The sequence below is a fragment of the Herpailurus yagouaroundi genome, unplaced genomic scaffold (assembly GCF_014898765.1).
Source record: "Herpailurus yagouaroundi ecotype Mexico unplaced genomic scaffold, PumYag 77, whole genome shotgun sequence".
In the NCBI taxonomy this organism is placed as follows: Eukaryota; Metazoa; Chordata; class Mammalia; order Carnivora; family Felidae; genus Herpailurus; species Herpailurus yagouaroundi.
This window is the reverse complement of record NW_024412388.1, coordinates 44,481,151-44,509,059: the sequence shown is the minus strand read 5'-3', so window position 1 is coordinate 44,509,059 and position 27,909 is coordinate 44,481,151. Positions and strand designations below refer to the sequence as shown.

Below are 27,909 nucleotides of genomic sequence, written 5' to 3'. Positions count from 1 at the left end.
TAGTTTGAATTCTCAGCATAACTGATCTTTCATAGCAAAAAGTATCTGGCCCCAGCTGTCCCAGCAGACCATGTGACCTCCAGGTAGATGTCTCCAGCAAAAGCATTCCCATTATATCCTTCCCCTCCAGGCATTCCCATGTGTCCTTTCTCCAAGACCTGCCCCCCACCCCCAACCCAGATTCCCACGCCTATCCTCCCATCCCCAAATTTGTCTTCAGGCTTTTGGGGCCCTCTGGTCATCACAGGATGTCCTTCATATGCAGCTTTAAGGAGTAGGATCTGAATTGTAATCCACTGTTGGAGGGCACTTCCCTTTAGTAAAAGGTGTGATCCTTTCCCTTTAAAAAGACAGAAAGAGAAAATGAAACTTGTCCCTTGGAAGGAAGTGAGCCCCCATCCTTGGGAGGGGCACCCATGGGGGATGAAAAGGTACCTGTCGCTTGTGCTTCCCAAGGGATCCTATGGTGGGTAGGAGAACAAAATTGATGACTTCTAGTAACAAAACAACCTGGTTTTAAGAACCAATTTGGCCCATCAAAGCCCTCAGGTTGGTCTGTAAGAACTCCAAATATGAAATCCTAGCATTTGAAAGGTCATCTAACCCACCCCTGAGAGGGAGAGGGAGAGGGAGACTGAGGGCCAGAGGGAGGAGAGAACTTTCTTGAGGTTACACTGGTGGCCAGAGTCCCTGACTTCAGTCCAGTGACCCTTGCATTTTTCTGATTCTTTCCTCTGAAGGGAACCCCTGAAGACTCTAGTTCATGGAACTCTAGTTCCACTCCCAGAGCCATTTGGAAGATGACATTTCAATACGAACGCTTTGTGTCTCAAACAGCATCTATCAGCCCTTATGTTACACACACTTAGGTGTTTATTCTCTTTCATACCAACATGTAAACTTAACAAGGGTGGGGCTTTCATTTTTAAGTTTATTTATTTATTTTCAGAAGAAGAGAGAGAGCACGCAAGCAGGGGAGGGGCACAGAGAGAGAGGGAGAATCCCAAGCAGGCTCTATGCTGTCAGCACAGAGCCCGATGCAGGGCTCGATCTCACAAACCATGAGATCGTGACCTGAGCCAAAATCAAGAGTCAGATGCTTAACTAACAGAGCCACGCAGGCGCTCCAGGGCTTTGATTTCTTTGCGGATACTTCCCCTGTGCTTAGACTGTTACCTGGTGCTCGATAGGTGCTCCACAAATATCTGTCAAAGGAAGAAAGGTGGGAGGGAGGGCTCACCAGGGTAAAAGAGGTCTTTACTTTCATCTGGTGGGTCTTCACTCCTCCCCACCCCACGGCCTCTGGCCTGGCTCAGAGCCTCGGCTCTTCCCTGACCATTAAGACGGCCTTCTTGTCTCCACCTGCTTCCCACTGCCCCACCCCACGATGCCACAGAACACATCTTTAAAACACAAGGGCTGCTTGGGCTCACGCTCTCGCTCTCTCTCTCAAAAATAAATAACCATTAAAAATTTTATTTTAAACACAAGACCTACTTCCCATTAAAACCCTTCTGAGTGTCTGGGAGAAAATATTTGCAAACCACACATCTGAAAACAGATGGGTGTTTAGAATATATAAAGAACTCTCGAAACTTAATAGAAGAAAGCAGGCCACCCATTTTTTTTTTTTTTAATGTGCCAAAGAAGAGATACGGAGGAGGCAAAGCCAAGCCCCACCCCCAGATTACACCTTCCAAGTGGCCCTTTCCAAAGACCTCCTCCGAGGAAAGCTTACTGGTGACCTGAATTATAGGTATTTGTCTGCAAAAAGGCCAAATTCCTATATGAAGAGGCTGCAATCCTGTTGTATCTGTTTATCTTGCTTCATCACCTTCCAGAGCCTCTCCTGGGCCCTGCCCTCCAATCACTCAGCCACCTCCGAACAGGTCAGGCTTATTCACCCCTCTGCACCCATGCTGGCAGCCTGGGATGCCCTCTGTCTCTGCACCACCTTCCCAGGCAGACTGGCTCCTCCCTCTGCACACCACGCTCCCACAGCATCTGGCTGAGCCCTCTGTCACGTACCTGATTCCAGATCAATCCCTCCCTCCCTGCCCCGTTTGCCTTTCTGAGCAAAAACCACTGGCCCCTAGCAAACACGTAATTGGCTCATCAATCGCTATGACTTCCCCGCCTCCTGCCCTCCTCCTAGGTCGATCTTTTTTTGTGCTAGGGTGACCACCCCTCCAGCCTGTACTGTGGGTTTCACCACCTCACAACTGAATCACCGGCTTCTACCTGGCCCATCAGCCCCGAGGTATGCTCAAGCCTCTATCCCTACCCACCCCTGCCAAAAATAAAGGAAGATAGAGGAAAAGAAGGAAGAAAGGCAAAGTAAAAATATGGCCTCCTCTCCTCTCTGCCTTCCTTTGGAGCTGAAGGCCCTATCTTGCTCTGGTGCCATAGGGTCTCTATGGCAGTCACCAGACTTCCGTGTCGCACAGTAAACGTGTAGTTTGGCCTCCTGAGTCCCCTCTTCCAGGTCAAACTCCTAAATCTCCCACCAAAGCGGCATATACAAAGGCCCAGGAGGTCAAAGAAAACGGATCGGGGGAGGGTAGGTGGAGTGAGAACAGGGAGACCAGCCACAGTGAAGATTTCCTCTGCCTTAGCCTTCCCGGTCTCGAAGAGCCAGGTCCTGGCCTCATCCTCCAGGAGACCATGGGGGAAAGAGTGAGGAAAGCATTCTGGATGGAGAGACAGGAGTCCTGGGTCCCACTTGCCCTGATTCTCCTTCCCTGCTGCCCTGTGACCGTAGAAAGGGGTGAGTGCCTTCCGCACGAAGCTGGGAGCCATTCTGGGGCAGAACTGCTGTCTGGCTCTCTTCTGCAATGTTCCAGCAGTCGGGATGTGCCTGGCACGGGGCAGCTGTTCAGTGAACCTTTGAAGACTGTGCGCACGCGTGCTCTTGACGGGCAGCGACTTTTCAGGAAACTGCTCTCTCTCCGAATTCCAGTTGTCTCAACTGGAAAACACTGAGACTAATATCTACCTTTTAAAGTCATGGTATACAGGGGCGCCTGGGTGGCTCAGTCGGTTAAGCGTCCGACTTAGGCTCAGGTCATGATCTCGCGGTCCGTGAGTTCAAGCCCCGCGTCAGGCTCTGTGCTGACCGCGCAGAGCCTGGAGCCTGTTTCGGATTCTGTGTCTCCCTCTCTCTCTGACCCTCCCCCATTCATGCTCTGTCTCTCTCTGTCTCAAAAATAAATAAACATTAAAAAAAAATTAAAAAAAAAAATAAAGTCATGGGATACAATAAATGCCCACAAAATCACTTTGTACCTTATAAATATGCTTCGAGAATATAAGAATTAATCGTCACCATTATTGCAAAGAATGGGTATTTTATTATTTCCATTTTACATGTCTGGATAAGGAATATGACTTTCGTTTAAAATGCTAAAATGGGAGGGCGCCTGGGTGGCTCAGTTGGTTAAGCCTCTGACTTCAGCTCGAGTCATGATCTCATGGTTCGTGAGTTCAAGCCCCACGTCGGGCTGTGGGCTGGAGGGCTCGAAGCCTGGAGTCAACTACATGCCCCTCCCCCACTCATGCTGTGTGTGTGTGTGTGTGTGTGTGTGTGTGTGTGTGTCTCTTAAAAAAAATGAATAGACATTAAAAAAGCTCTTAATTAAAAATTAATAAAAATAAAAATAAAATGTTAAAAAGGTAATATGCAGGTTGAAGCGTTCAGGAGGAAGTGTCTCAAGGTCTCCCATTTACCTGAAATGTATGACGTTATAAGATGATTAACAGATCAAAAGAAGGATGGATCGGTACCAAGAGATGTCATAAAGCAAGAGTAAAACATTAATGACATCATCTAAGTGGTGGGTATATGGGTGTACACGGTAAAAATCCTTTCAACGTTTTCGTACGTTTGAAATTTTTCCTAATAAACAAATGTCAGGCAAAAAAACTTAGAAGGAAAAATCAACTTCTGCCAAACCAAACTGGCAGTTTCCCACGTGTTCCGTTCATGGAGTCATCCAGACGTGATTCTTTCACCAGGGAATGCACTGACTCATCCCTGAACGCGTACTCATCGAGCTCCCTCTATGCATGCCAGTGAGACACTAGAGGTCCAGAAAGAGACGCTCTCTGGAAAAATCAGGAAAGGCTTTGCATTTATGTAGAGCCGTGGAGGATAAATAGGAGTTTTCCAGACAGGAACTGGCGGGAGGAGGTCCCAAGAGCAGGCCACAGTGTGGCCAAGGCCTGGAGAGTGGTGCAAAGTGTGGCCTGACTAGGGCACAGAATGCTCGCGTACACACAGCCAGATGACACGAGAGCTGGCTGCGGGGCTCCTGGTTGGCTCAGTCGGTACAGTGGGTGACTCTTGACCTCAGGGTGGTGAGTTGAAGCCCCACGTTGGATGTGGAGCCTACGAAAGAAAGAAAGAAAGAAAGAAAGAAAGAAAGAAAGAAAGAAAGAGAAAAAGCAGGGGAGGAAGGAACATTAAAATCAGACAGATGTTAAAAAAAAAAAAAAAAGAAGACGTGGTTGTAAGAGCCAGAAAGGTGGCTAGATGCAAAATAATGTTCCACTGGTCGGCCAAGCATCCTTACGAACCACCTACTGCCTACATAGCTCTAAAGAATGAAAACCAAAAGGCTACCTTTCCCACAAAGGAGCTAAATCCCAGGCTGCCTGGCTGGAAGCCCAGAACCCTGTGGTTTGGTGGGAGGAAGCAGGTGAGGCTAGGGAGTGAGGGTGAAACAGATTAGCTGTCACTAAGCATCCTAAAAAGAGACTTCACAACTCTCCCACACTTGCCCTTCCTGGCCTGGCTGGCACATGCTTTGAGGACCTATTGTGTTTGCCTCCAAAACCTGACGCCTCCAGGCCTCACCTACTCCTGTATAAGACGGGGAAGGCGGCACTGACATTGATCCTTTGCCTTCTATGGCAGGCACAGTCTGTGGACTTTGTGGGTGTTTCCACCCACTGGCACACAGGATTATGACCAGCCGCAGGTGGGGATTAACAAGAGGGCATCAGCACTGAGTGGTGGGGAGCCAGCGAGAGCACCCCCATCCGCCCAGTTTCCATTCATCTTCATTAATTCTTGACTCCTGCTTTATTTTTATGTTTTCTTTTTTTTTTTTTAACTTCAAGGGTCAAATGATTGCTTCTTTTGGTTTCCATCTTTCTTGGTTAATATTAAAATCAAAGGTAGAAATTTTACTCCAACTGGTGTTTTTAAAATTTTTGTTTATTTTGAGAGAGAGTGAGAGTGAGCCAGGGAGGGGTAGAGGGAGAGAGAGAGAGAGAGGGAGAGAAAGAATCCCAAGCAGGTTCTGCACTGTCAGCACGGAGCCTGATGCATGGCTTGAACCTACGAACCGTGAGATCATGACCTGAGCTGAAATCAAGAGTCCGATGCTTAACCGACTGAGCCACCCAAGCGCCCCACTCCAACTGGTGTTTTGACAACATTACACAGATTTCGATATAGAGTTTGTTATGAATCATTTCTAAAGAGCGTATAATTTCCAACATGACTTTCTCTTAGACCCAAGAGCTATTTAGAAGAGCGTTTCCTAATTCCAAGTACTTGGTTTTGGGGACTATCCTTTTATTGTTAATGTTTTGTCTTATTGATCTATGTTTAGAAACAGTGACCCCAAATTTTCTATGTAGGATGTTTTAAATTTAGACAGTTTTTAATGAGGTTTTCTTAGAGAATCAACTTTTTTTTTAAGTTTACTTATTTATTTTGAGAGAGAGAGGGTGCATGCAAGCAGGGGAGAAGCAGAGCGAGAGACGGAGAGAGAGAGAGGGAGAATCCCAAGCAGGGTGCAGAGTCCGAACTGTGAGATCATGACCTGAGCTGAAATCAAGAGTCAGATGGTTAATTGACTGAGCCACCCAAGCGCCCCAAGGATCAACTCTTATAAATCTTCCATGAGTAACTCAAAACAACGTGGAGTAAAATACACCTATTCAAACCCTCCAAATAATTATTTATATAGACTTACTGTCAGATTCTCAAACAAGTCTATTCATGATTGTGGGAGCTCGTCACTGTCATTTGGGGTGTAAAGGTTCAAAGTTATTATCACTTCTTTATGGATTTTATTGTTTATCGTGATTACTCACCTTTGTCCCGGTTCACATGTCTGCCTTGAATTCTACTTTGCTTCGTATTGGTATTGCCACTTTTGTTGGTGGTGGTGGCCGTGGTGGTTACATTTATCTGGCATATCATAGGCAGATATATTCCTACATATTATGTCTTCCCCTTTCTAGACCTCTCCATGCTAATCCATTTTTCATTTGATTGGAGTATCCCCCCCAGTAATATTTAAAATTTTTTTTCCCAACGTTTATTTATTTTTGGGACAGAGAGAGACAGAGCATGAATGGGGGAGGGGCAGAGAGAGAGGGAGACACAGAATCGGAAACAGGCTCCAGGCTCCGAGCCATCAGCCCAGAGCCTGACGCGGGGCTCGAACTCACGGACCACGAGATCGTGACCTGGCTGAAGTCGGACGCTTAACCGACTGCGCCACCCAGGCGCCCGCCCCCCAGTAATATTTTAAGAAAAGATACATTTGGTATACATCCTGAATCCTTAGGCGTCTCTATTTGCCTTGCACATGAATGACCGTTTGGCTAGACAGAGAATTCTACAAACACTGTTTTCTAGCCACGTTTCAGAAGAGAAGCCCCCACCATGTCTGATTGTCCTTTATTTAAGTTGTAGGTTATTGGTCTCTTCAGAGATGAAACTTACAAGACTTTTATTTTTACCTTTGAAACTCAGAAATTTCACCACACTTTAAGCGAACGGAACGCCTACATTAATTTTTCTCCCTTCGGAAATCCCACGAAAACAAGAGTTAAGGAATAAAAATTGAAAAGCATATTACTCGCGGGGACCAAAAGAAGAGGCAGCAGTAAAGAAACAAATATTTTGGAAGGTAAAACGCAGATGGAAGAATGGCAACTAACTTGGCAGACCCAAGAGAGCTAAAACGTAAGCCAGTAGGAGATAAATTCAGGAATTATCTCACTCCAGAGACTGAAGAATTAGCAGCACCCGGTCCTTCTGGAATAGGAATGAAGGTGGGGCCAGAAACAAGGCTACTGATTGAGAGTCTGCGTAGGGTGCTTCCCTCCCCACTCTCTGCAGCCAGATGAGTGTCCTTCATGGATGAAGATTGGGGAATTTATTCTCTGGAGACAGAGGGGGTTTCTATACAAGATGACACCAGGCACAGAGGAGATCATGAGTACCACCCTTACAACAGAATCAAGTGGAAGTTGGACCACTAAATATTGAGACCTCAAGGCTCTTCCACTTAGAGCCCTGCCAGCCAGGCTTTGATCCTCCAGAAGAGTTTTTTCCCAGCCAAGGTAAAAGACAAAAGATCTAACAACCCTGACACTGAAGTTCCCCCGTGAAAATCTGCAGCTTGGTCAGCCTATGGAGAAGTCCATAATTAACAAGTGCCCCAGAGCCTTCAGTAGGATTTTCGGTTAGATACAAACGCACAGCCAAGAAATCTCAGACATTTCAGAAAAATCTCTGGTATGGAATCTGATGCCAAAACAAACATACAGGAAAATGAAAGGATTTGATAAAACGAGACGATATCAGGCAAACTGTCTTAATCAATAATACCTTCAAAGTATGAGCAAACATGGTGTCCATGAAATAAGAGAATAGTGTTGCTAAAAGGAACATTTTAGAAATCAAGAAAGAACGGTTAGAAATTAAAATAGGAAATCAGAAAATGAAAAACTCGGTGAGTGAATGAGAGACTATTGCTGCTGTATGGAACCAAGCATGGAGCAGACTTTTTAAATGAATCAGTGAAAGAGCTTATAGGGGCACCGGGGTGGCTCAGTTGGTTAAGCACCCAACTTCAGCTCAGGTCATGAGCTTGCCTTTCGTGAGTTCAAGCCCCATGTTGGGTTCTGTGCTGACAGCCAGCACAGAGCCTGAAGCCTGCTTCAGATCCTGGGTCTCCCCTCTCTCTGGCCCTCCCCCTGCTCTCTCTCTCTCTCTCTCAAAAATAAATAAACATTAAAAAAAAGTGGGACACCTGGGTGGCTCAATCGGTTGAGTGTCCAACCTCAGCTCAGGTCATGATCTCATGGTTCGTTGAGTTCAAGCCCTGAGCCCCACTCTCAGTGCAGAGCCTACTTCGAATTCTCTGTCCCTTTCTCTCTCTGCCCCTCCCCTGATTGTTCTTTCTCTCTCTCTCTCTCTCTCTCTCTCTCTCTGTCAAAAAGAAAAAAAGAGTAAGCTTATAAAGAAATCCTTTTTCCCACCTTATGACCTACCTACTGTGCCATGGCACAATCTTCCTGATGCAAGAAAGAGCCCCAACGGGTCAGGTTTACATGGACAATGTCAGACCAGAGCCCTAGGGAAAATCATGCACAGTCTCACAATTAAACACCCACAGGGACCTGCTGGTTGGCTTCCATTCGGTAGCATTCATTGGCCTTAATTGAGCCTGACCATGTTCCTGTAGGGTATAAACCATTACCCTTTTAAGGATGGGAAAACTGAGGTCTGGAAAACAAAGAGTGACTCTTGGCGGGAGATGGGTCTACATGGAGAACCCATCATTTGTGTAGTCTGTCTCAAGAGCATTTGTCCTCTATTCGCCTTTTTTGTTTTCCTGATTATAAAAATGTTACATGCTTATTTTGAAACACCTAAACATCTCAGAAATAAAACAGACAAAGTGCAAAAGACTCTGGTAACCCTCCACAGGTAACCACGAGCAACAGGATGGCGCCTAGTTCTCCAGACTGTGTTGTCTACGCATATGGAAATATATTTTTAATAGGATGATTATTCTCCTATTTTTTTTTAATTTTTTTTTCAACGTTTATTTATTTTTGGGACAGAGAGAGAGCATGAACGGGGGAGGGGCAGAGAGAGAGGGAGACACAGAATCGGAAACAGGCTCCAGGCTCTGAGCCATCAGCCCAGAGCCCGATGCGGGGCTTGAACCCACGGACCGCGAGATCATGACCTGGCTGAAGTCAGATGCTTAACCGACTGCGCCACCCAGGCACCCCTCTCCTATTTTTAATATTCACATATATTTACTCTTCAAGATGAAGTTTAAAATAAATATATCCAGTTCTCCTTAACAGCCCCCCCAAATTTGGCAAAATGGCATTAAATGTGTACATCAATGAGGAGAATTACTGTTTTTCAAACATGGAGTCTTTCCATCAATAAACGTGGTATTCCCTCCAGTTTTTCAAGCCTTTATTTTGACATCTTTATTAGTAAAGGTTTATATTTTTCTTCCTGTATGCCTTAACTGTACCTTATTAAGTTTATCCCAATGCATTTTATCATTGGTATTGCTACTAAGAAAGAGATCCTTTCCTTTCTCTCAATTATGTTTTCTATTAATTGTGGCTGCAGTATCAGAGGAAACTCTTCGTCTTTACAGTTGTGTTTTTTAGTTTTTTTCATGTTTATTTTTGAGAGAGAGACTGCACGTGAGTGGGGGAGGGGCGCAGAGAGAGGGAGACAGAATCCGAAGCAGGCTCCAGGCTCTGAGCTGTCAGCACAGAGCCCCATGCAGGGCTCCAACTCAAGAACCATGAGATCATGACATGAGCCGAAGTCAGACACTTGGCTGACTGAGCCACCCAGGCACCCTGCATCTTTACAGTTTTTTTTTTTTTTAATTTTTTTTCAACATTTATTTATTTTTGGGACAGAGAGAGACAGAGCATGAACGGGCGAGAGGCAGAGAGAGGGAGACACAGAATCGGAAACAGGCTCCAGGCTCTGAGCCATCAGCCCAGAGCCCGACGCGGGGCTCGAACTCACGGACCACGAGATCGTGACCTGGCTGAAGTCGGACGCTCAACCGACTGCGCCACCCAGGCGCCCCTACAGTTTTAAAATGAACTCTGTTGGGGGCACCTGGGTGGCTCAGTGGGTTGAGCGCCTAACTCTTGCTCTCAGTTCAGGTCATGATCTCACTGTTGGTGAGACTGAGCCCCGTGTCAGCCTCCAAGCTGACAGTCTCAGAGCCTGCTTGGGATTCTCTCTCTCTGCCCCTCCTCTGCTCATGCTCTCTCTGTCAAGATAAATAAAATAAATTTTAAAAAATAAAATAAAATAAACTCCCTTGGACTATTTTAGGTAAATGCACTATAAATTGTGATAATTTGCCCTTCCTTACCAATATTTATATTTTTTATTTGTTTTTCTTGTCTTACTGCATTTGCTGGAACCTCTACAACAACGCTGAAGAGGGCCAGGGTCTTGTTCTTGACTTCATGAGAAGCCTTCATCTTGGCCTCTTCTTTAAAAGCCCCCACCCTCCCTCAGGACTCAAATGCCCTCCTTTTTCTCCCCCATCCCTGTCAAATATCCTTTGTAATAGAGGCTTTTCCTTAGGTTTTTGACAGCAGGGGGTGAGTTAAACTACTGTAGTTTCTGGGGCGCCTGGGTGGCGCAGTCGGTTAAGCGTCCGACTTCAGCCAGGTCATGATCTCGCGGTCCACGAGTTCGAGCCCTGCGTCGGGCTCTGGGCTGATGGCTCAGAGCCTGGAGCCTGTTTCCGATTCTGTGTCTCCCTCTCTCTCTGCCCCTCCCCCGTTCATGCCCTGTCTCTCTCTGTCCCAAAAATAAATAAACGTTGAAAAAAAAAAATAAATAAACTACTGTAGTTCCTTTTCCTGGATGATGTGCCTTCCAAGCCTCTGCAAAGGACTTGCCGCTTCTATAACTAAAATGCAGAATTCTGCAAAGGCAGAGCAGCTGCTAAGAGACAAGAAACTTGCCTCAGCGTCCACAGACACGCAACCTCTCCTTCAGTCCTCAGTGCACACTCCGCAAGTTGGATTTTTTAGTGCACTCTCATTGTTCAAAGGAAGGTCTGTCTCCAAGTAACTTGTCCCAGGTCACACAGCTAAGTGGCAGAGAGAATTCGAAGCCAGATCACAAGGGAAATCCTACAACCTCACAGACCTGAGCGTTGGATGTGATTACAGGGATCAAGGGGAAGTTTGGACACAAGGGGAAGGCCGATGTTCAGGGGAGAAAGTCTAACGGGGATGGGACATCCTTCCCTTCCCTGTAGGCCTGTGCTGAGCAAGCAGTATATAGAATGGGGCTTTGCTGACAGGGTGGCCGGAGAGGAGTGTCAAGAATCTTGGGGCGCCTGGGTGGCGCAGTCGGTTAAGCGTCCGACTTCAGCCAGGTCACGATCTCGCGGTCCGTGAGTTCGAGCCCCGCGTCGGGCTCTGGGCTGATGGCTCGGAGCCTGGAGCCTGTTTCCGATTCTGTGTCTCCCTCTCTCTCTGCCCCTCGCCCGTTCATGCTCTGTCTCTCTCTGTCCCAAAAATAAAATAAAAAACGTTGAAAAAAAATTAAAAAAAAAAAAAAGAACCAGCCCGTGGCGTTCTTCCTAGAACCTTCAAATCCTCACGTGGGCATTGGTATAAGGGAGGGGCCCTGTCCTGGGAACAAAGACTGGCTATGAGTCCCAGCTCTATCACTCACCTGCTGTGTGACCTTGGGAAAGTTGCTCCCCTCTCTGGTCCTGGTTGAACATCTATAACATACCCAACCACCTTGACTGGAAAGAGGAAGAAAAAGGTTTTGCACAAAGTGGTCCATTTGACTTTCTAATTTATTTTTATTTTTGTAAGTTCATTTATTTTGAGAGACAGAGAGAAACTCAGCATGAGTTGAGGAGGGGCAGAGAGAAAGGGAGAGAGAGAGAAAATCCCAAGCAGGCTCCACACTGTCAGTGCAGAGCCCGATGCGGGGCTCGAGCCCCCAGATCATGGGATCATGACCTGAGCCGAAATCAGGAGTCAGATGCTCAACCTACTGAGCCACCCAGGCGCCCCTAAAGTGTTCCATTTGATTTTCAATTAAACAAAGCAGATGAATCCATGCATTTATCCCTACTCTCTCTACTCTCTTCTGCAATCTGCTAAAAGGACTATACAGAATTTTTCTTAAAAATAGACAAACAAGAAAGAGAGAGGTTGATATCAGGGGACAAGGGGTATAACGTGTTTTTCTGGGACCCAGGAATTGGAGGCAAGAGTATCTCAAAAAGCAGGTGCAGGTCCGATAGCTGAAAACAGAGGGAATGTTAGATACACACACACACACACACACACACACACACACACACCTTACTCCTCGCCCACCAGGCACAGTGGAAGATGGGCAGAGAGGAACCCTGGTCAGAATAGAGGGAGTAGGTGGAAATCCATACACTGTCTGAGATTCCCCTGCCTCCTCCGCCTAAACACGAGTAACCGCATTCACCCACTGCAGGATGCAGGATGCTTTTCCAGAGAAGCTGAATGGTCCCACAGAAAACACCTACAACCATGACATTGAGGGTCCTCCAAAAGAACGACTAGACCTTCATCCAATCACTCCCGGTGAAGCCGCCAACTGACAAGCCCCACCCACACTCACAGCAGTGTTCAGTGCTTTCCTCTTAAATGGGAGCAAGACAAGTAAAAGAAATAAGGCACTTGGAAGAAGCACGGTCAGGCCAGGAGCAAAAGGAAACCAAAGGGAAACTGTCATTGTTACTTTGATTAAAGAACATACTGCGTAGGAGACACTGAACTGGGTGCTAGGGGAAGGAAGTGGGGAAGGGGAGGGAAGGGAAAGGAAGGGATCCACACAACACTCAGGAACTCTTTTTTTTTTTTTTTTTTTTGAGAGAGAGAGAGAGAAGGTGCAAGTGAGCAAGGGGCAGAGAGAGAGACAGAGGAGAGAGAAAGAGAGAGAAGCAGGGCTTACCCGAAGTGGAACCGGAGTTCACAAACCACGGGATCATGACCTGAGCCGAAGTCAGATGCTTAGTTGAGCCCCCCAGGCACCCCATACTCAGGAACTCGTGCAAACTAAAAAAGATTGAGCCAAAATTTCAAAAGGCAACAGTAGGGTTCAAAGATAAGGACAAGGAAATTTTACCAAAGAGGAGGATGAAAAAGGCAGAGACAGAAAATGAGAAAAAAAAAACACCAAAAAACGCACAAAAAAGCATGACAAAAACAGAGCATCACACCAGGATATCTCCCCTTCCTAAGAGAGGAAATTCCCAAAGACACAAACGCAAGTGATTTTCCCCAGATAATTGTCCCAGATGGAAAGAACCCGGTAGGTACCCAAAACTATGGGTGAAAATAGACTCACATTAGGACAATTTAAGACTAAATCTCACCATGAAGTTTCAGCACACAAAGGACAAAGGGAAGATCCTCAAAGCTTCCAGAGAGGCAGGTGCAGATTGCATGGAAAAGGCAGAAACCCAGAACGGCACAGGAATTCTCAACCATGCTTGAAGCTCAAAGACGACTGAGCAAAGTCTTCAACATTCCGAGGGCGAAATGTTCCCAACCTAAAATCTTATCTCCAGCCAAACTGGTGATCAGTTGTGCAGGTAGGAAGCAAAATTTTTTTTCAGGCATGTGGTCTATCAGAAACGTTACCCGCTCATCCCCTTTTCTTAAAAAGCCCCCTCCCCGCCCCCCCACCCGACACAAACCAAGAGCATAAATCAAGGAGGCAGACACGACGGGACTATGTTGATAAAAATAAGCATTTAAAAGTCGGTCTTCCCTGAGTAATCGGGTCCTCGTGCCCTCACCGGGTTTTCCAACAACAAAATAATCTAGAGTGCGTGTTTGTTCGCCTTTTGACATTTCTGAAAACGAGATCACGCTGCAACCGATGGCCTCTTAGGTCAATAAATAAGGCAGCAGCTAGCATTTGCGCACTGCTTTACAGTTAGCCGTGGCACTTCGTGCACCGTTTTTCCTTCGGCTTCACAACGGCTTCCGGAAACCAGTTTTATCAAGCCCGTCGTGAACACCAAGAAACTGAGATTCCGTGTGGTGAAGCCACCCAAGGCAGCGCCTAGCTGGTGTGGGTTGTGAGTGGGGGAGTTAGCATCGAGTCCCTTTTCCTCACCAGGAGCATTAGAGTATCTCATCTGGGGCTTCACAGCCCTCCGCTCATCTGACAGTTGAGGGAACCAAGGCTCAGAGAGGTTAAGGGATGCGCCCCGCCTCACACAGCCCGGCAGCCAGGCAGGGTCAGGATCTGAACTCTCTCCACTGCCTCGCTGTTTGGCTGGCACCAGGGGCAGCAGCTGTGTTCCCATGGGAAGCAAGCACAAGGTGGGGGGCAGGGGAGGAGGGCATCCCAGCCCACCCCAGAGTAAGCCCTTCCCCCTCCGACTCACTGCATGATCCTGTCCCAGGCCGGGTCAGAGGGGTAGCGCTTGGATCCACCCAGGTACAGGGACCGATACCGCTGCCGTTGGTCCTTCGTCTCCATCAGCCAGGTGTTGAGGTAGCGGCCCACACCTACGGGGTTCTGCAGCAAGGAGAGGATGGCGGGACATGCGAACTCGGGCCTCCCGGCTCTCCCCACGCTGCTCCCTACTCCATCTGTTAGGGGTTGAACTGCGTCTTCCAAAGGGACATGTAGAAGTCCAACCCCCGGGACCTCGGCGGGTGACCTTATCTGGAAATGGCTGCTGATGTCATTGGTAAGGATGAGGTCCCCACATGAGTAGGGTGGGCCCTTAACCCAATGAGACGGGTGTCCTTCTAGAAGAGACCCACGGGAAAAGACAGCCCTGTGGCAGTGACGTCAATGACAGCGGTGGAAGGGAGTGACGCATTCACATGCCCAGGAACTCCAAAAACTGCCGGCCAGCACCGGAAACTAGAAAGAGGCCAGGAAGGATTCTCCCCTGCAGGTTTCAGAGGGAACGGCCCTGCCGGCACCTGGACTTTGGACCTCCGGCCTCCAGAACCGTTTCAGGATAAACTGCTGTTGTTTGAAGCCGCCTGGTTGTTGGCGCGGCCGTGGGAAGCTAACACACCATCCCACCCAGAAACCTATGTCCTAGATACGAGAGGCGGCAATAGAGAGGTTCCAAGAGGAGGAGAGGAAAGGTAACCTGCCCAGAGGTGAGCAGTGAGGGCAGGAGAATGGCTGGTCAGGAACCTGGTCAGTTCCAATGGCTGGTCAGTTACCTGTGGCGTAACAGTGCCAAGGGTGCCTCGAGAGAGATACCAGGGGCCACACACAGTGGGATGTGCAGCTGAACTTGCTGCCCATGAGGGAAAGGCCCGTCTCGAGGGGGAGCAAGCTCCCGGTGGTGGGCCTCCTGTCCCAGGGCAGGGCGAGCTCAAGCCCTGGGACCCAGACGGATGTCACCTCAGCTCCTCCCACTCTGCAGTGGCCAGCCCCGTGCTAGCAGCATCCGGCTCTTACCTAAACACCTTATTTGGGGTCCCCAAGTGAAGACCTCTCCCCTGCAGGAAGTACAGGCATGGGGTGAGAAAAAGTAGCTTGTTTCTCTGAGAATCGGGCAGGATGACAGGGTGTGGGCACAGTGGAGGCCAAGCCGTCACTCTGGGAGGTGAGCAGGTGGGGTGGAGGAGGGAGAGCTCAGGTGTGGGGGTGTGGGAGGAGGCGCAGGGGGAAGGCAGGTAAGTTACAAGCAGAACGTTCCCCCCGGGGAAACCAGGAGGCACTTAAAAATAAACAGCTGTTCAAAACCAGGCACAACTAACCCTCGCTACTGGAAGTCAAGACGGGGCCACCTGGTGGGGAGGGAGGTGTGTGTCAAGGGGGCTCCTGGGGCGCTGGAAATGCGCTCTTCAATGCTCTGGGGACTTGTTACAAGGATGAGCCCATTTTGTGACAATTCACAGGGCCGTCCGCTTAGGATTCCTGCACTTTACTGTATGCTTATCAGAACCTGAAAAAAATGTGCACTTGAAAACTGAAGGGCAGGAGTAAGAAACAGAATGAGGTCAATAGCCACTGCCATTTGTATAAGTTAAGAAGGCCTGCACACAAAACCCAAGAACTTATTAGCCGTTTTACAAGAACACTGAAAGCTCTATCACACACGTGGGGGATGGCTGCCTCGGGGGAGGGGGAGGGCGACAGAAGGGGTCCTTGCTCAGCCAAGGATGAGAAAGGGGCCAAGTCCGCTAGCTGCTCCCTGAGGCCCTAAGACAAACACAAAGAGGATGGAGGGAGCATCCCCCCTGGGAAAATAAGAGCGTGAGCTGGCTCTGGGGGGACGTGGTTCTCAAAGTGTGGTCCCCAGACCAGCAGCGGCATCACCCGGGAACTTATTAGAAATGCAAATACCCAGGCTCCCCTACAGGCTACCGAATCAGACTCAGACGCTCCGGCAGGGCGCCCAGCATTCTGTGCTTTGACAAGCCCTCCAAGGGGTTGCTCGTGCCCACTCAAGTTTGGAAGTCACTGCCTTAGAGAAATAAGATGGTAGGAATGAGTGTTTGTCCCTTGGGGAGAAAGAGGTGGGATCGGGCTCACGCAGAGCATCAGTTCCCAGGTGTGGGGGTGCGAGGGCTTGGTGCTGCCTGTAGAGGCAGGAGAGGGTTCCCTGGCCATCACCTTTTAACCCCCACCCCAGACCTACTCACCCAGCTTCCCAGAATCATCTGGTAGGCCTTTATGCCCATCCGCTTGGAAGACAGCAGGAAGGGTGGCTGGTTGACGTGTTTGCATTCCTTCTTTGGAGGAAGCCACGAACCGGGACCAGACGTGGCCTAGGAGTTAGAAATGAAGGCTGAAAGCTGGAGGGGTCTGGCAGTGGTCAGCCTGGGACCAGGGCAGGTGAGGGCTCCCGACAGCCCACCCCAACCACCCGCAGCCCTGGGCCTTGAGCCAAAAACAGTGAGGGGGTTACCCAGCCACCTTCCGACTCACCAGGAGCCCATCCTCGGGGGGTGGAGGGGCCCTGTGGTGCCCTCATAACAGATGTCACCCACTCTAACCCCACCCCTCAGCCTGACACCTCTTTCCAGGTTCCCAAGGGCGCACAGGGTCTGGCAGGTCCACAGAGGCTTTTCCAACCTGGAAAGCGGAAGCCACACAGACTTTGGAGCTAAACGAGCTGGCTTCCTTCTCACACTTGCTGGGGGAGCCTGGGCACATCCCTTCCCATCTCTGGGCCTCAGTTTCCTCTTGTGAAATGCAAATGATAACTCCTACTTTGGGGCGCTGGAAGGTGCCTGGCCCACAGCAGGCATTCAGGAAATGTTAGCACCCTGTTTCATTCATCCAGACCCCACTCCTCCCCAAGCCCCTAGCAGTTCTCCAGGGGGGCGGGGAGCAGGCCCTGCGTGTGGGAGGCGAGAGCCTATCCGGGTCACTGGCTGCCACACCCCAGAGAGGAGCCCACCATCCCCTCAGAGGGAGCAGGTATGCAGTCCTCTGTCAGGGTGGACCCCTTATTCACGCTCTGCCCTGCCCCGCGTCCCCTTGGCCTCTCCCCAGGGGAGAGAGGAGCACTTGGCAGGTGCCAGGCTCCACCCTGCCAGCTCCAATCCTTAACCTCTGACTCTCAAGCCACTTGGTTATGCTCAGAGGACAAGCAAGCAAACTGAGCCTTGGAGAGTGGGAGGGACATACTCAGAGTGACAGGTGCGTGCACGACCAGGCAACCGGGTGGGTCCGACACCCCAGGCTGAGCTTTCCCCTCGAAGAGCCAGCCCCATCCCATGCCCGCCCCACGCGAGAGTCCCCTCCCCAGAGAAGAAGGCAGGCAGGCCACGGGGGAAACACTGACTAGTTTTCGGGGGCACTGGCTAAGGGTCGCCCAGTAAATCCTCTCCGTCGGGGTTTCCGGGTTGCGAGGAATTTTCGAAAAAACCCCACGCTTCTTATTGTGCCGCGAGTTAAGCTCTTCCACGAAGGTCGTAAAATTCATCAGTTCCCTGGGCTTTTTTTTCTGAGAAACAGAAAAGAGAAAACAAAAAACAAACAAGCAAAAAAACCAGAAGCGTCATGCCAGGAAAATCGGAGCCCTCTCTCTGGACCCTCCGCAGCAGAGAAAAGTAGGTGGTCACACCAGGAGGCACTACTCTCCACCCTGCCTCCCGCAGCCCTGGCCGTGGACTTGGCTGACCAGCCCTGGCAACCTCACCTCCAAGCCACGCCCACCGCTTAGCTTGGGGCTTTTGCCTATTCCTACACCTTCCCACTCATTTCAAGGGCATTTACTGCACGCACACTGTTCTCAGCGGGAGCAACAGTCCCGATATTTAAACGCCAGCGCGATGGGGGAACACAGAGGACTGTCAGGGCTGCAAAACTACTCTGCGCGATACCGAAACGGTGGATACGCTTGCCCAAACCTGTGGAAGACACAATACCCAGAGTGAAACCTAACGTGAATGTGGACTTTGGCTGATAATGACCTCGGTCTAGGTTCGTCGATTGTACCAAATGTGCCCCTCTGGGGGTGGGATGTTGCCAGTGGGGGGGAGGCTGTGCATGGAGGGGGAACAGAGGGTGCAGAGGAACTCTGTACTTTCTGCTCAGTTTTGCTGTGAACCTAAAAATGAGCTTAAAGATAAAGTCTATTACTTTTTAGATAATAAAGAATATTATGTGGCCTGGGCACTGGGCCAATCAGAATAGGAGTTGGCTGTAGGGCCTGTGGAGGGTCCCAAGGTCCCTGCTATGCTGGGCAGGACCACTTCAGTGGCTGGTCATGGGAACTTCCAGAAGGCCCTGGGGAGAAGTCGGGCTGCAGGGCTCATTCCGCAGCTATATGCCAATTGGCCCAAAGTATGTCAACATTTTACCTTCACCACCCCCATCCTAGGGCTTCTGAGCGCTCACCACCTGCTGACACTCTATGTTGGTTTCACTTATGACTGTGTGTCCTTTTCCGCCGGAGTGTAAGTGCCACAGGGGGCAGTCACTCCCGTGACTATTACCTGGCACAAAAGTACACACCGGGTGAATGCACAGTGGAGGGAAAATGAACAGGTAATTGGACAAATAGTCAATTCCAATTGCTATGAACAGGAAGAAAGCAAAGCCCAGTGTGCTATGGGTCACACAACAGGAGCATGATGGGAAAAGGGCGGGGGGGGGGGCGTCGAGTTAAAATTCTACCTCAGTTTCCCCAGCCTCCCAGCCTCTGGCTTGTTAGCTGCCACTAACAAAGCCAGCTGAGACGGGCCTGCGATGCCTGGGAAGTGCTTCCAAAATAACAGGGCGCCCAGACCCGTGCCGTCAAGGTCCCTGCAGGCCTTGTGGCCAGTCTCCCACGCAGCCCGGGGGGTTGTGACCATCTGCTCCTCCTCTGCTGTGCATGCAGGCGAAGTCAGACAGACATGCTGGGGTTCAAATCCCAGCTCTGCTCCTTACCAGCTGTGTGGCTGGCCTCAGCTTCCTCATGGAACACAGGCTGTGAGGGTGAAGTGAGCAGCGTGTGGGAGGGCCCTGCAGCGCTTGGCACGCAGGGTGGCGGTGCTCCTGGGGCTGATAAGCGAGGGCTGCCATCTGCAGGGGAACCCGTGCTCCGTGCCCTGCCTGGGTACATACCTGCACAGAGTAATGTCCATAAGGCTGGGGCTTGCTTCGGTCACCGGAGAAAGTGTCGTAGGGGCCGCGGGTGCCCATGGATCGTGCCAGGTAGGTCTCAATGCCACTTTTGAAGGAGTAGGTGCCTGGTGCCAGACCACTCCCCTAGAACAGAACCCGGCTGACAGTCCCACGGGAGAACTGCTGAAGCAGGCCCGCCGCCTCCCGGGGTCTCAGTTCCCCATCTGCCCTGGGAGTCTCCCCCTTCCGCCAGGACTATGCAGGAAGGTGGGCAAGGCCTGGCCAGAGGAGGGGGTACCTGATGAGCCAAGAGGAGTGGCCTGCTGGTCATCCTGCACATGAGGACCTGAGAACGGTTCTGGGCTTTCTCCTCCAGCTTTGTGTATGGGTTACCCTTCACCCCATAATTTCCAGGGCCTGGATAGTAGTTCTGTGAGAGGTGTGGGGAGGGACACAAAGGTCATCAATCCCACTCCTTATGCTGAGTTTGTCTGAAGAAGAGAAGGCCTGGGAGGGGAACAGGACGTTCAGGGCCCTTGTGTGTTAACCGCCCCCCAACACACAACATGGTCAGTCTCAACACAGCTCCACCACTGCTCAAACCTTCAGTTCCAAGTTCACACTTCCCCAGGGCCCCGGCGGCCTGTCCCACTTATTTCATGCTGCTCCCCGCCTACATCCCACACTCCAGCCGAACTGGGCTCCTTGCTGTATGCCAAACACAAGCCATTCTGCCAACCTCCGTGTCTTTGCTTGCTGGTGTTGTTACCACCACCCAAAATGCCCTCCCTGCCCTCTTTGCCTTGGAAAGTTCGAATTCTGCAAAGCCAGGTCAAATGCCATCTCTCCCGGGAATGAAGCCTTCCTTCCCTATCACCCCAGACAGTTGCTGGCTTTGGTGGTCTCAGAAATGCCATCTGTCGCACCTGCTTTTGCATGAATGGGGTTCTCACTGTGCTCTGAACAGTGCTGTCGCCCGGAAGGATCTGGAGTCCTGGGTTTGAATCCTGGCTTTGCTGCTTCATAGCTGAGTGACCTTGGGCATACCACTTAGACCTTCTGAGTCTCGTTGTCCACATTTGTAACATGGAGATAGCAATAATTTTCTTCCAGGGTAATAAGGATGAAATTAAATCCCTCTAAAACTTCTTGCACAGTGCTCAGCCCCTAGTGGGCACCGACATATAAGTCAGGGTGGGATGCCTATCTTGGGGGTCCGGAGAAGGAGTGGGGAGAGGCTGAGAACTGTGGCTAGAAATGAGCATCTGGGGGTTCCACTGCCAGGGTTGGAAGTATGGTCTCTGGAAGTGGAGTGAGCGGAGACACCCTGCAGTGTAGGTGGGTGGGTGGGTTGGTGGGGGGAGGTGGTCCTTGGATAGAGACCTGGAACAACGTTTGCTGCTGCCATGCATCTTTTTGCCACGCGAGGTCGCTGCGCTTCCACAGATGGCTCAGCCCTACCCACCTCCGCCAGGAACCAGCCCTGGGGAAGCAGCCCTACCCGGCAGGCTGGAGAAGGCAGGGAGTTCTACCCCGGCGGTGGGAGGGGGGGAGTCAGCCAGTTATGGCATCAGATCTGTCCTGCCCTCAGAGGACAGCACTACATGTGTCCTTCTTCTAGGGCCCAGGGTTTCCAGGTGCGTTCAGAAGACCCCCAAGGTAGGAAGCTGGGTGCCTGCACAGTGCGTTAGGTGCTTCAGAAGCCTCAACATTTGGTTCTGGAGGTGACTCAGTGAGATCAAATCAGCACCATCTGCAACTAACAGATGGAGAAACAGAGTTTCAGAGAGTCAGACCTCGAGTCCAAGGTCCTACCTCTGGAAAGAAGCAGCCGCTAGGGTTCCAACTGCAAAATCCAGGCTCTTTTCTGAGCTGTTTCCCAGGGGCGGGAGGGCCATGAGCCTGGGTACACCTCAGAAGTGACCTTAGAAGTGCCGGTTCCGACACAGTAGCCACTGTGAAGAAGGTGGGGAGGACCTTGAAGACATTAGGAGGCATTCAGACCTGGTTCTGACACACGAGGGCCCTTCAGAAGACCATTCCGGCAATGGTAGGGGACCAGGAAATCGGTCAAGAGGCTGCTCCTGGGTGGAGAAGGGACAGTGGCCTGGGCCAGGGTGGAGGCAGTGGGGATGGAAGGAGGAGGACAGGAGGAGGACAGGAGGCAAAAGCACAGACCCTGGTGACTGTGGGGAAAAGGATCTGCTAGGTTTCTGACTCTGGAAGCTGGTGGTGCCATTGCTGGAGAAGAGTAGGGCTGGGGGAGATTCTGATGTGGGGGAGGGGGGGCAGGGTGGCAGCGAGGGGAGAAGAGCCATAAGGGAGGCTGGCAGAGGAACTCCAGAGCTGCAGACCTAGTGTCCCCAGAGCCAAGAGAGGGGACAGTGTGCTGAGGGAGCGGGTGGTGGCATCACCCAATGCCAGAGGTGGACAAGATTCAGAAACCAGAGGAGGAAGCATTGCCTTTGCTGTGTTGGGGCTTGACAGCCCCATCCTTTCTGGGGAAAGATTCATGGGGCCTCCAAAGCAGGTACCCACAGCTTTGGCAATGACACTGGAGAAGGCCCCAGTGGAGAGGTCAGCACCCTACACAGGTAGCGTCTGTAGACCTGTACGGGTGGGGGGACAGCTAGAGGGACCAGAGGACAGAGGAGGCCATCAGGTTCCCAGCCCAGGTCTCACAGCAAGAAGACAGCTGAAAAAGCAGGCCTTGGACATGAGCTGCCCCGGGATTGCCTTCTGCACCCACTGGGGCAGTGGCACACCTTGAACTCACTGTCTAGCCTGAGCCCAGGACAGTGGCTCGGAGAAATCCTGCAGGGCCTGATGGAGCAGCAATGGGAACAAAGTGCACGAAGAGCCAGCTGGAAGGAAGGGTCAGGCCGTGGAACCTTCCCCCTGCTCAGCCAACACTCACAGATGCCCCAGTGCAGGGGGGCTGGGGACACAGGAAGGAAGCATCAGATTTGTTCCTCCGCCACCATCTGGGCTGGGTGCTATTAGACCCTGTCCTCCAGGGACAGTCAAGGAACAAAGTCCAAGGGAGCCAACCTATGTGTAAACCGCACGGGCTTTGTGTGCACCCCTTAGATTCAAATCCTGCTTGTGCCACTGGGAAGCTCTGCGACCTTGGGCAGTTACTTAACCTCTCTGTGCTCCAGTTTTCTCATCTGTAAAGTGAGATAATGCTAGTGCCTACCTCACGAGGTGAGGTGGGGGGGGGGGGGTTGTGGTGAGGATTAAATGAATCAGTACACTCGAGTGCTCAGGACAGCATCTGGCACATCGCAAGTGCGGTGTTAAGCGTCAGCTATTATTACTTTAGATTTGAAGGTAATGACTCAGTTTTAAATGCCTCCAGGCATCCCCTCTCCCTATACTGCAGTTAATAGCTTCTGCACCTAAAGACGCAAAGAGTAATCTCCAGGCTTCATGGTGGTTAAGGTGCAGAAGAAACGGCCAGGCTCTGGGGTTGGACACTGCCTGCTTCCCAGCTGTGCAGCTTGAGGCAAAATGCTCGTCCTCTCTGAGCCTCCAGCACCTCATCCGGAGTGGTTGTAAACAGGATGTTTGGGAACACCAAGGACTTAGTAGGCGCGCGTGCCCTGATTGAGTCCACAAATACTGACTGTGCGCCCACTGTGTGCCAGGCACTGCTAAGGATTGGGAATCCTGCAGTGAGCCACCCCGGCAGATGTCCAGTGGGGAAGAAACACTAAACACAAGCACCATCAGGACTCCTGGGAAAGGGAGATGTCTGTCACCTAGTGGGGGTCAGGCAGGCTCCTCAGCTGACAGCTGAGGGCTGAGGAGGAGTCCCTTAGACCAAGGGGCCGCTGGGGGAGGGGGAGAGGGAGAAGAAGGGCATTTCTGGCAGAGGGAATGGCAGGAGGAAAGCCCCAGTTGAAAGAGCTTGGCCCATTTGAGGAGCTGGAAGAAAGACAAGAGCATCCGGCCGGGGAGGGGCACTCCAACCACAGTGCTCACTCCAGACCGTCTGACTTCTGCCTTCTCCCTTGCTGAGCTTGAAACCCACTCGATGGGACGATCATCCCGACCCACCCAGATGCCACCCTACCCCTCACCGCCATCACCTCCCATCTGGATGCCTCCGCCCCTCACCCCTATGAGCAGGGTGCTCCTCTGAAAACATAAATCAAGCCCTTCCCTTGTCAAAACCCTCCACTATCCTCCCAGTGGAATCAATCCTGTAGCCCCCACCTTGCTGCCCGGTCCTGCCCTCTGGCCTTCACCCCTCTGCCATCTCTCCACCTTCCGCCTTCCGCCCTCACCCCCCCCCCCAACCTCCAGCCACACCGGCCTCCTGCCTGCCGGCCCAATTCAGGGCCTAAGCCTGCTGTTCCTGCCGCCTGGAACGCTCTCCTGCAGCTACTGTGAGTTTCTGTTGCTCACCTCCCCCCCAGAGGTCTTCCGGGACCACCCCAGAAATTACACTTCCATCACTCTGTCGGTATCCCTTCCTTGTCTCATTTTTCCTCATGGCCCCGATCATCTATGACGTGCTTCTCTGTACTGTCATTTCTTCCACTAGGGCACCAGCTCCAGGAGGTCAGGGGCTTGTCTTCCTCGCCGCTTGATCCCCAGGCCCGAGAACAGTGCATGGCACTTAGTGGGTGCTCACTCAGCATTTGCTGGCTAGATGGATGAGTTTGTGGAGCACCCAATGTATGCTGGACTCTGTCCTGGGGACTCAGAGATGAACCAGACCCATCCCTGACAGCAGGGAGCTCCTCGGCTGGTGGGGGAGACAGACGCAGGAAATATGACAGCCCCTGGGCTCGAGGCTGTGGTAGCAGAAAGCAAAGGGGTTGGGGGACCCCGAGGAGAGCCTGGCCGAGCCTGGCAAGGAGGTGGTACAGGAGGGGCGCTTCCAGCACCATCCAGGCTACATGCTCTGCAGCCAGAGCCGAGGGCGGGAGGGCTCGTCCCCAGTACACGAGGACACCTACCCCAACAAGGCCACGGAAGCGGGTCTCCCCCGAGCTGAGCAGCCCCCGGGTGCTGCACGGTTTCTGCTGCAGCTGTTCTAAGAAGTCTTTGAGGTTGTAGGAGCCGGGCCCCAGCTTCTCCTTCTGCCCCAAGAGAAGAAAGCAGAAGGTGACAACTTGAACCACGGGGACGTCCACGCAGGAGGGAGTCTGGAGGAGGGCGGCACTCCGTCCAGGATGAGCGCTGCCTGGGAGGACTCACCTGCAACCGCTTCTCTTTCATGATGGCCTCGTACTGGAAGTGGGGCAGCTGGGTCAGCCGGGTGGCTTCCTGGGTCCTGGCCCAGCCTGTGCCCACCTCCTTGCTGAGTTTCTTCTTGCTGAAGCAGGTCTCCTGGTAGCCATAGGTTCCAGGTCCTATGTGGGACTGAGTCAGAGCACAGTCATACCAGTCTACCCACAGAGTGAGTCCTCCTCACCGACTGGGGGAGTAGACAGGCAGGAACCAGCTGTGCCCACCGGCCCCCCCCCCCCCCGTCTCAAACCTGGCACTGAGGGGCGTGGCACTCGAGGTACAAACACAACATCCTCTGTCATTGGTCCCCTTACACTTAGGGGTGGCACCTCCTTTGGAGCTCACAGCTGGTTGGTGCCAGGGAAGAAATGGCACCCGGGTCTCCGTCACCCCAACCCACGCTGTTCTCACGACAGCCCTGCATTTATCAACACATCTGAGGTCCCAGCTCTGAGCCAAGCTCTGTGCTCCAGACTGAGGGCTTGGAGAGGCGTCAGGCACGGCCCTGACACAGCTCAGCTCCTCCTCCGTGGTGAGGGGCTTGGAGGGGCAGGGGGAGTGTCAGAGAAGCCACATGGGCGCGCAACCTCACCATTTGCACAGAATGAAGCTTGGAGTAGGGGGCCTCGGTGAAGGTGCTGAGTTTCTTCTGATTGGGGTAGACGGCGGAGACATCAAACCTAGGGAGGGGGGGTGCCCGGGTGGCTCAGTCACTTAAGCATCTCACTCTTGATTTCCGCTCAGGTTATGATCTCACCGTATGTGGGATAAAGCCCCGGGTCGGGCTCTGGGCTGAAAGCGCGGGGCCTGCTTGGAGTTTTCTCTCTCTGCCCCTCCCTCTCTCTCTCAAAATAAATAAAATAAACTTAAAAAAAAAAACAACCCTACGGAGGGACAGAGACCCTGAGAGAGGGAGGGACAGAGACCCTGAGAGAGAGCTCAAGGCCTGGCCCCCGGTTCTGGTGTGGCCAGTTCTGGGGGCGCGGGGGGCTGTTGGCTTCCCAGAGGAGCTGGCCTGTGGAGCAGGAGCAGGACTGCGGCCACCGCGGGGTCTCCGGGCTTCCTGCTTCTCTCTCCACCCTTGCCTGGTCCCCTGCTTTCTGCTGGAAGCCTTTCCTCAAAAGTCACCTTATCGTCACAGCCCCCACCCCACCCTCCAGCACTGGCTCCCCCTCCCAGCTGGCTTCTGCTCCACAGCCCTTACCACGACCCAGCATTTTATATAGGTTTCCTTTTTGGTTTATGACCCACTCCAACCACCCCTCCCCACAAGAATGTGAACTCCTGAGTACAGAGTTTCGCTGTTGGTTCGCTGTTGTGTCCCCAGATGCTAGAGCTGTGCCTGGCACGGAGTAGGTGGCACATGGAAGTCACGTAGAGGTGTGAATGAAAGACACCTGGGCTGAAATCCTGCCCACCACCCTTACGCTGAGCGACCTCCTCCCCGGCCGGGCCGCCTGGCCTCTCTGAGCCCGGCCCATAGGAGGTGTTCTTGGAACGCCTTCAAATCACTTGAAGTTGGTGAAAAGCGCTCTGGGCAGAGAAGCGCGGCAGGTGTGACGGGGAGAGAAAGTCGCCCCGCACCCCCACCCCACGCTGCCAGTCTCTCCTGTCCCTCCCTCCTCCCCCAGGCTCCAGCCGCGCCCCGAAGGGCCCCACCTGTGGCTCTGCACCCCGAAGGGTGCCCCGCTGAACCACTTGGTGCCCATGGCTCGGGCGCCCCCAGGCGAGGTGCTGGCCGGGACTCCCGCCGCGGGACCCCTCCCGCGGACGCTGGCGGCCACCGCTGCCGCGGCAACCCCGCCTTGTGACCTGTGATTCCGGGAGAAGTGTGCGCGCGCTGCGGCCACGTGGCGCCCCCTGCCTGTCTCCTTCCGCTCTGCACGGTTTCTCCGCCACCTTGCGGGGGATCCTTCGCTGAGCCCCGCAGATCTAAAGGCCCCTTATGGTGGTTAATATGGATTCCTTTTGATGGGGACTTAGAGTCATTTGTTGAGGAACCGTTTCTGATTCCTTGCTTTATCCCAGCGCGCGGCACCGAGCCTGGTAGAATGAGGCTCCCAAAGGCCTCTTAACTGTTGGATGCTCATGGCAACACCGGGGCCCACAGGCAGGGCTCGGCTTGGGCAAAGAGGGCATCCGGGTTCCTTCTCCATTTCAGGAAGGGAAGGAGAAAGTGGGAACCAGCAAGGAGAGCCAGAGTGTGGAGGGAAGGCTCGCAGGGATGGAGGCCTGGCCCGTCTGTCCCTCATTCCCCAGACACCCACTCGGGGCAGACACTCTGTAGGATGCCTGGTCCTGGTCCTGGGAGTCTAGTGGGAGAAACAATGACCACACAGTGTGGCCAGGCCTATGAGAGAAGGAGGCCTCTGACCCAGCCGTAGGTGGGTAGGTCAGGGAAGGCTTCCTGGAGGAGGAGAATTCCAAACTCATTATTGAAGTGTGTGTATGAAGTGCTAGGTAAAGAAAGGAGTTGAGGGTGTATGTCCCCAACAGGGCATGGTCAGCTCTCTTCCGTCCTCTTCCTTTATCCCCCACCAGTGTCTTTTGGTCATGCTATATCTAATATCATCTCTCAAGATTATCTTTGATCCTCCCAGTGGTCTTAGGCTGAGGCTTAGCAGAAACAACCCCGGTTGATGATGACAGGACGGAAGCCAGAGGGAAATAGGACTTGCCTGGGGTCCTGTACCTAGTCGGTGGTGGAACTGGAGGACCGGGACACTGTGTCTCCTTTTACCCAGTACCCTTCTGACATGCCAACAGAGAATTTAAATAGGAAGTTCAGACCCCTAGCAGAGCTGTGAGCTGGGCTCTCAGGCCCCAGGCCAGGCGGGCACATGGCCATGGCTGGCAAGAGTGTCCACCCTGCACCAGTGGCGGTCAGAAGTGTCAGGCCCGGGGAGCACACACAGAACACACACCCCAGGTCATCTACGCACAGGCTCTATCTACCCTTTCCCACCCGTACAGCCTTGGGCAATCCATTTTCTTTTCCGATCCTCTTCCGATCCTTACCTGTAAAATGAAGCGAACAACCTCTGTCTCTCCAGACTGCTATGAGGATGAAATGACCTAATTTAGGTGTGCTCCTGGCACATAGCAGAATCAGTGAGGGGCCATTCCCAGCCCTGGGAAAGGGCCCTTGGAAGGGTCCAGAGGCAGAGACTGGGTCTCATCCGCTCCCGGTGCGGTAACCTGGCACATAGTAAATGCTCAGTAAATATTTGTTGAATCACGAGTGAACAAATAAAGGAATTAATCTAGAACAACTCCCCAGTCACGTACATAGC

The 27,909-nt window shown here is 52.1% G+C and overlaps 1 protein-coding gene across 2 annotated transcripts; it reads right to left on the bottom strand.

Moving 5' to 3' along the window:
- Positions 1 to 215: 215 nt before the first annotated feature.
- On the bottom strand, positions 216 to 26,404 carry CIMAP2 (ciliary microtubule associated protein 2). 2 transcript variants are annotated; one of them, XM_040470363.1, is made up of 10 exons: positions 26,276 to 26,404; positions 25,209 to 25,296; positions 24,584 to 24,748; positions 24,343 to 24,465; positions 19,671 to 19,802; positions 19,373 to 19,516; positions 17,604 to 17,765; positions 16,456 to 16,581; positions 14,223 to 14,356; positions 216 to 340 (listed from the first exon to the last, which is right to left on the bottom strand). In XM_040470363.1, exons 1-10 carry the CDS (start codon positions 26,323 to 26,325, stop codon positions 268 to 270), a joined length of 1,197 nt encoding a protein of 398 aa, XP_040326297.1. In that variant the 5' UTR covers positions 26,326 to 26,404; the 3' UTR covers positions 216 to 267. The 2 variants fall into 2 exon arrangements, with proteins under 2 accessions (XP_040326297.1, XP_040326298.1); XM_040470364.1 differs by lacking the exon at positions 216 to 340 and adding an exon at positions 13,566 to 13,996.
- Between the last annotated feature and the right edge of the window lie 1,505 nt (positions 26,405 to 27,909).

Bases quoted from the DNA above. Each gene is read 5' to 3' on its own strand.
- CIMAP2 (XM_040470363.1), bottom strand. From the start codon at position 26,325: ATGGGCACCAAGTGGTTCAGCGGGGCACCCTTCGGGGTGCAGAGCCAC. The intron at 24,466-24,583 runs GTGAGTCCTCCC...CTCTTGGGGCAG, and splicing joins TGAAAGAGAAGCGGTTGCAG to AAGGAGAAGCTGGGGCCCGG. The intron at 17,766-19,372 runs GTATGTACCCAG...TCTGTTTCTCAG, and splicing joins ATGGACATTACTCTGTGCAG to AAAAAAAAGCCCAGGGAACT.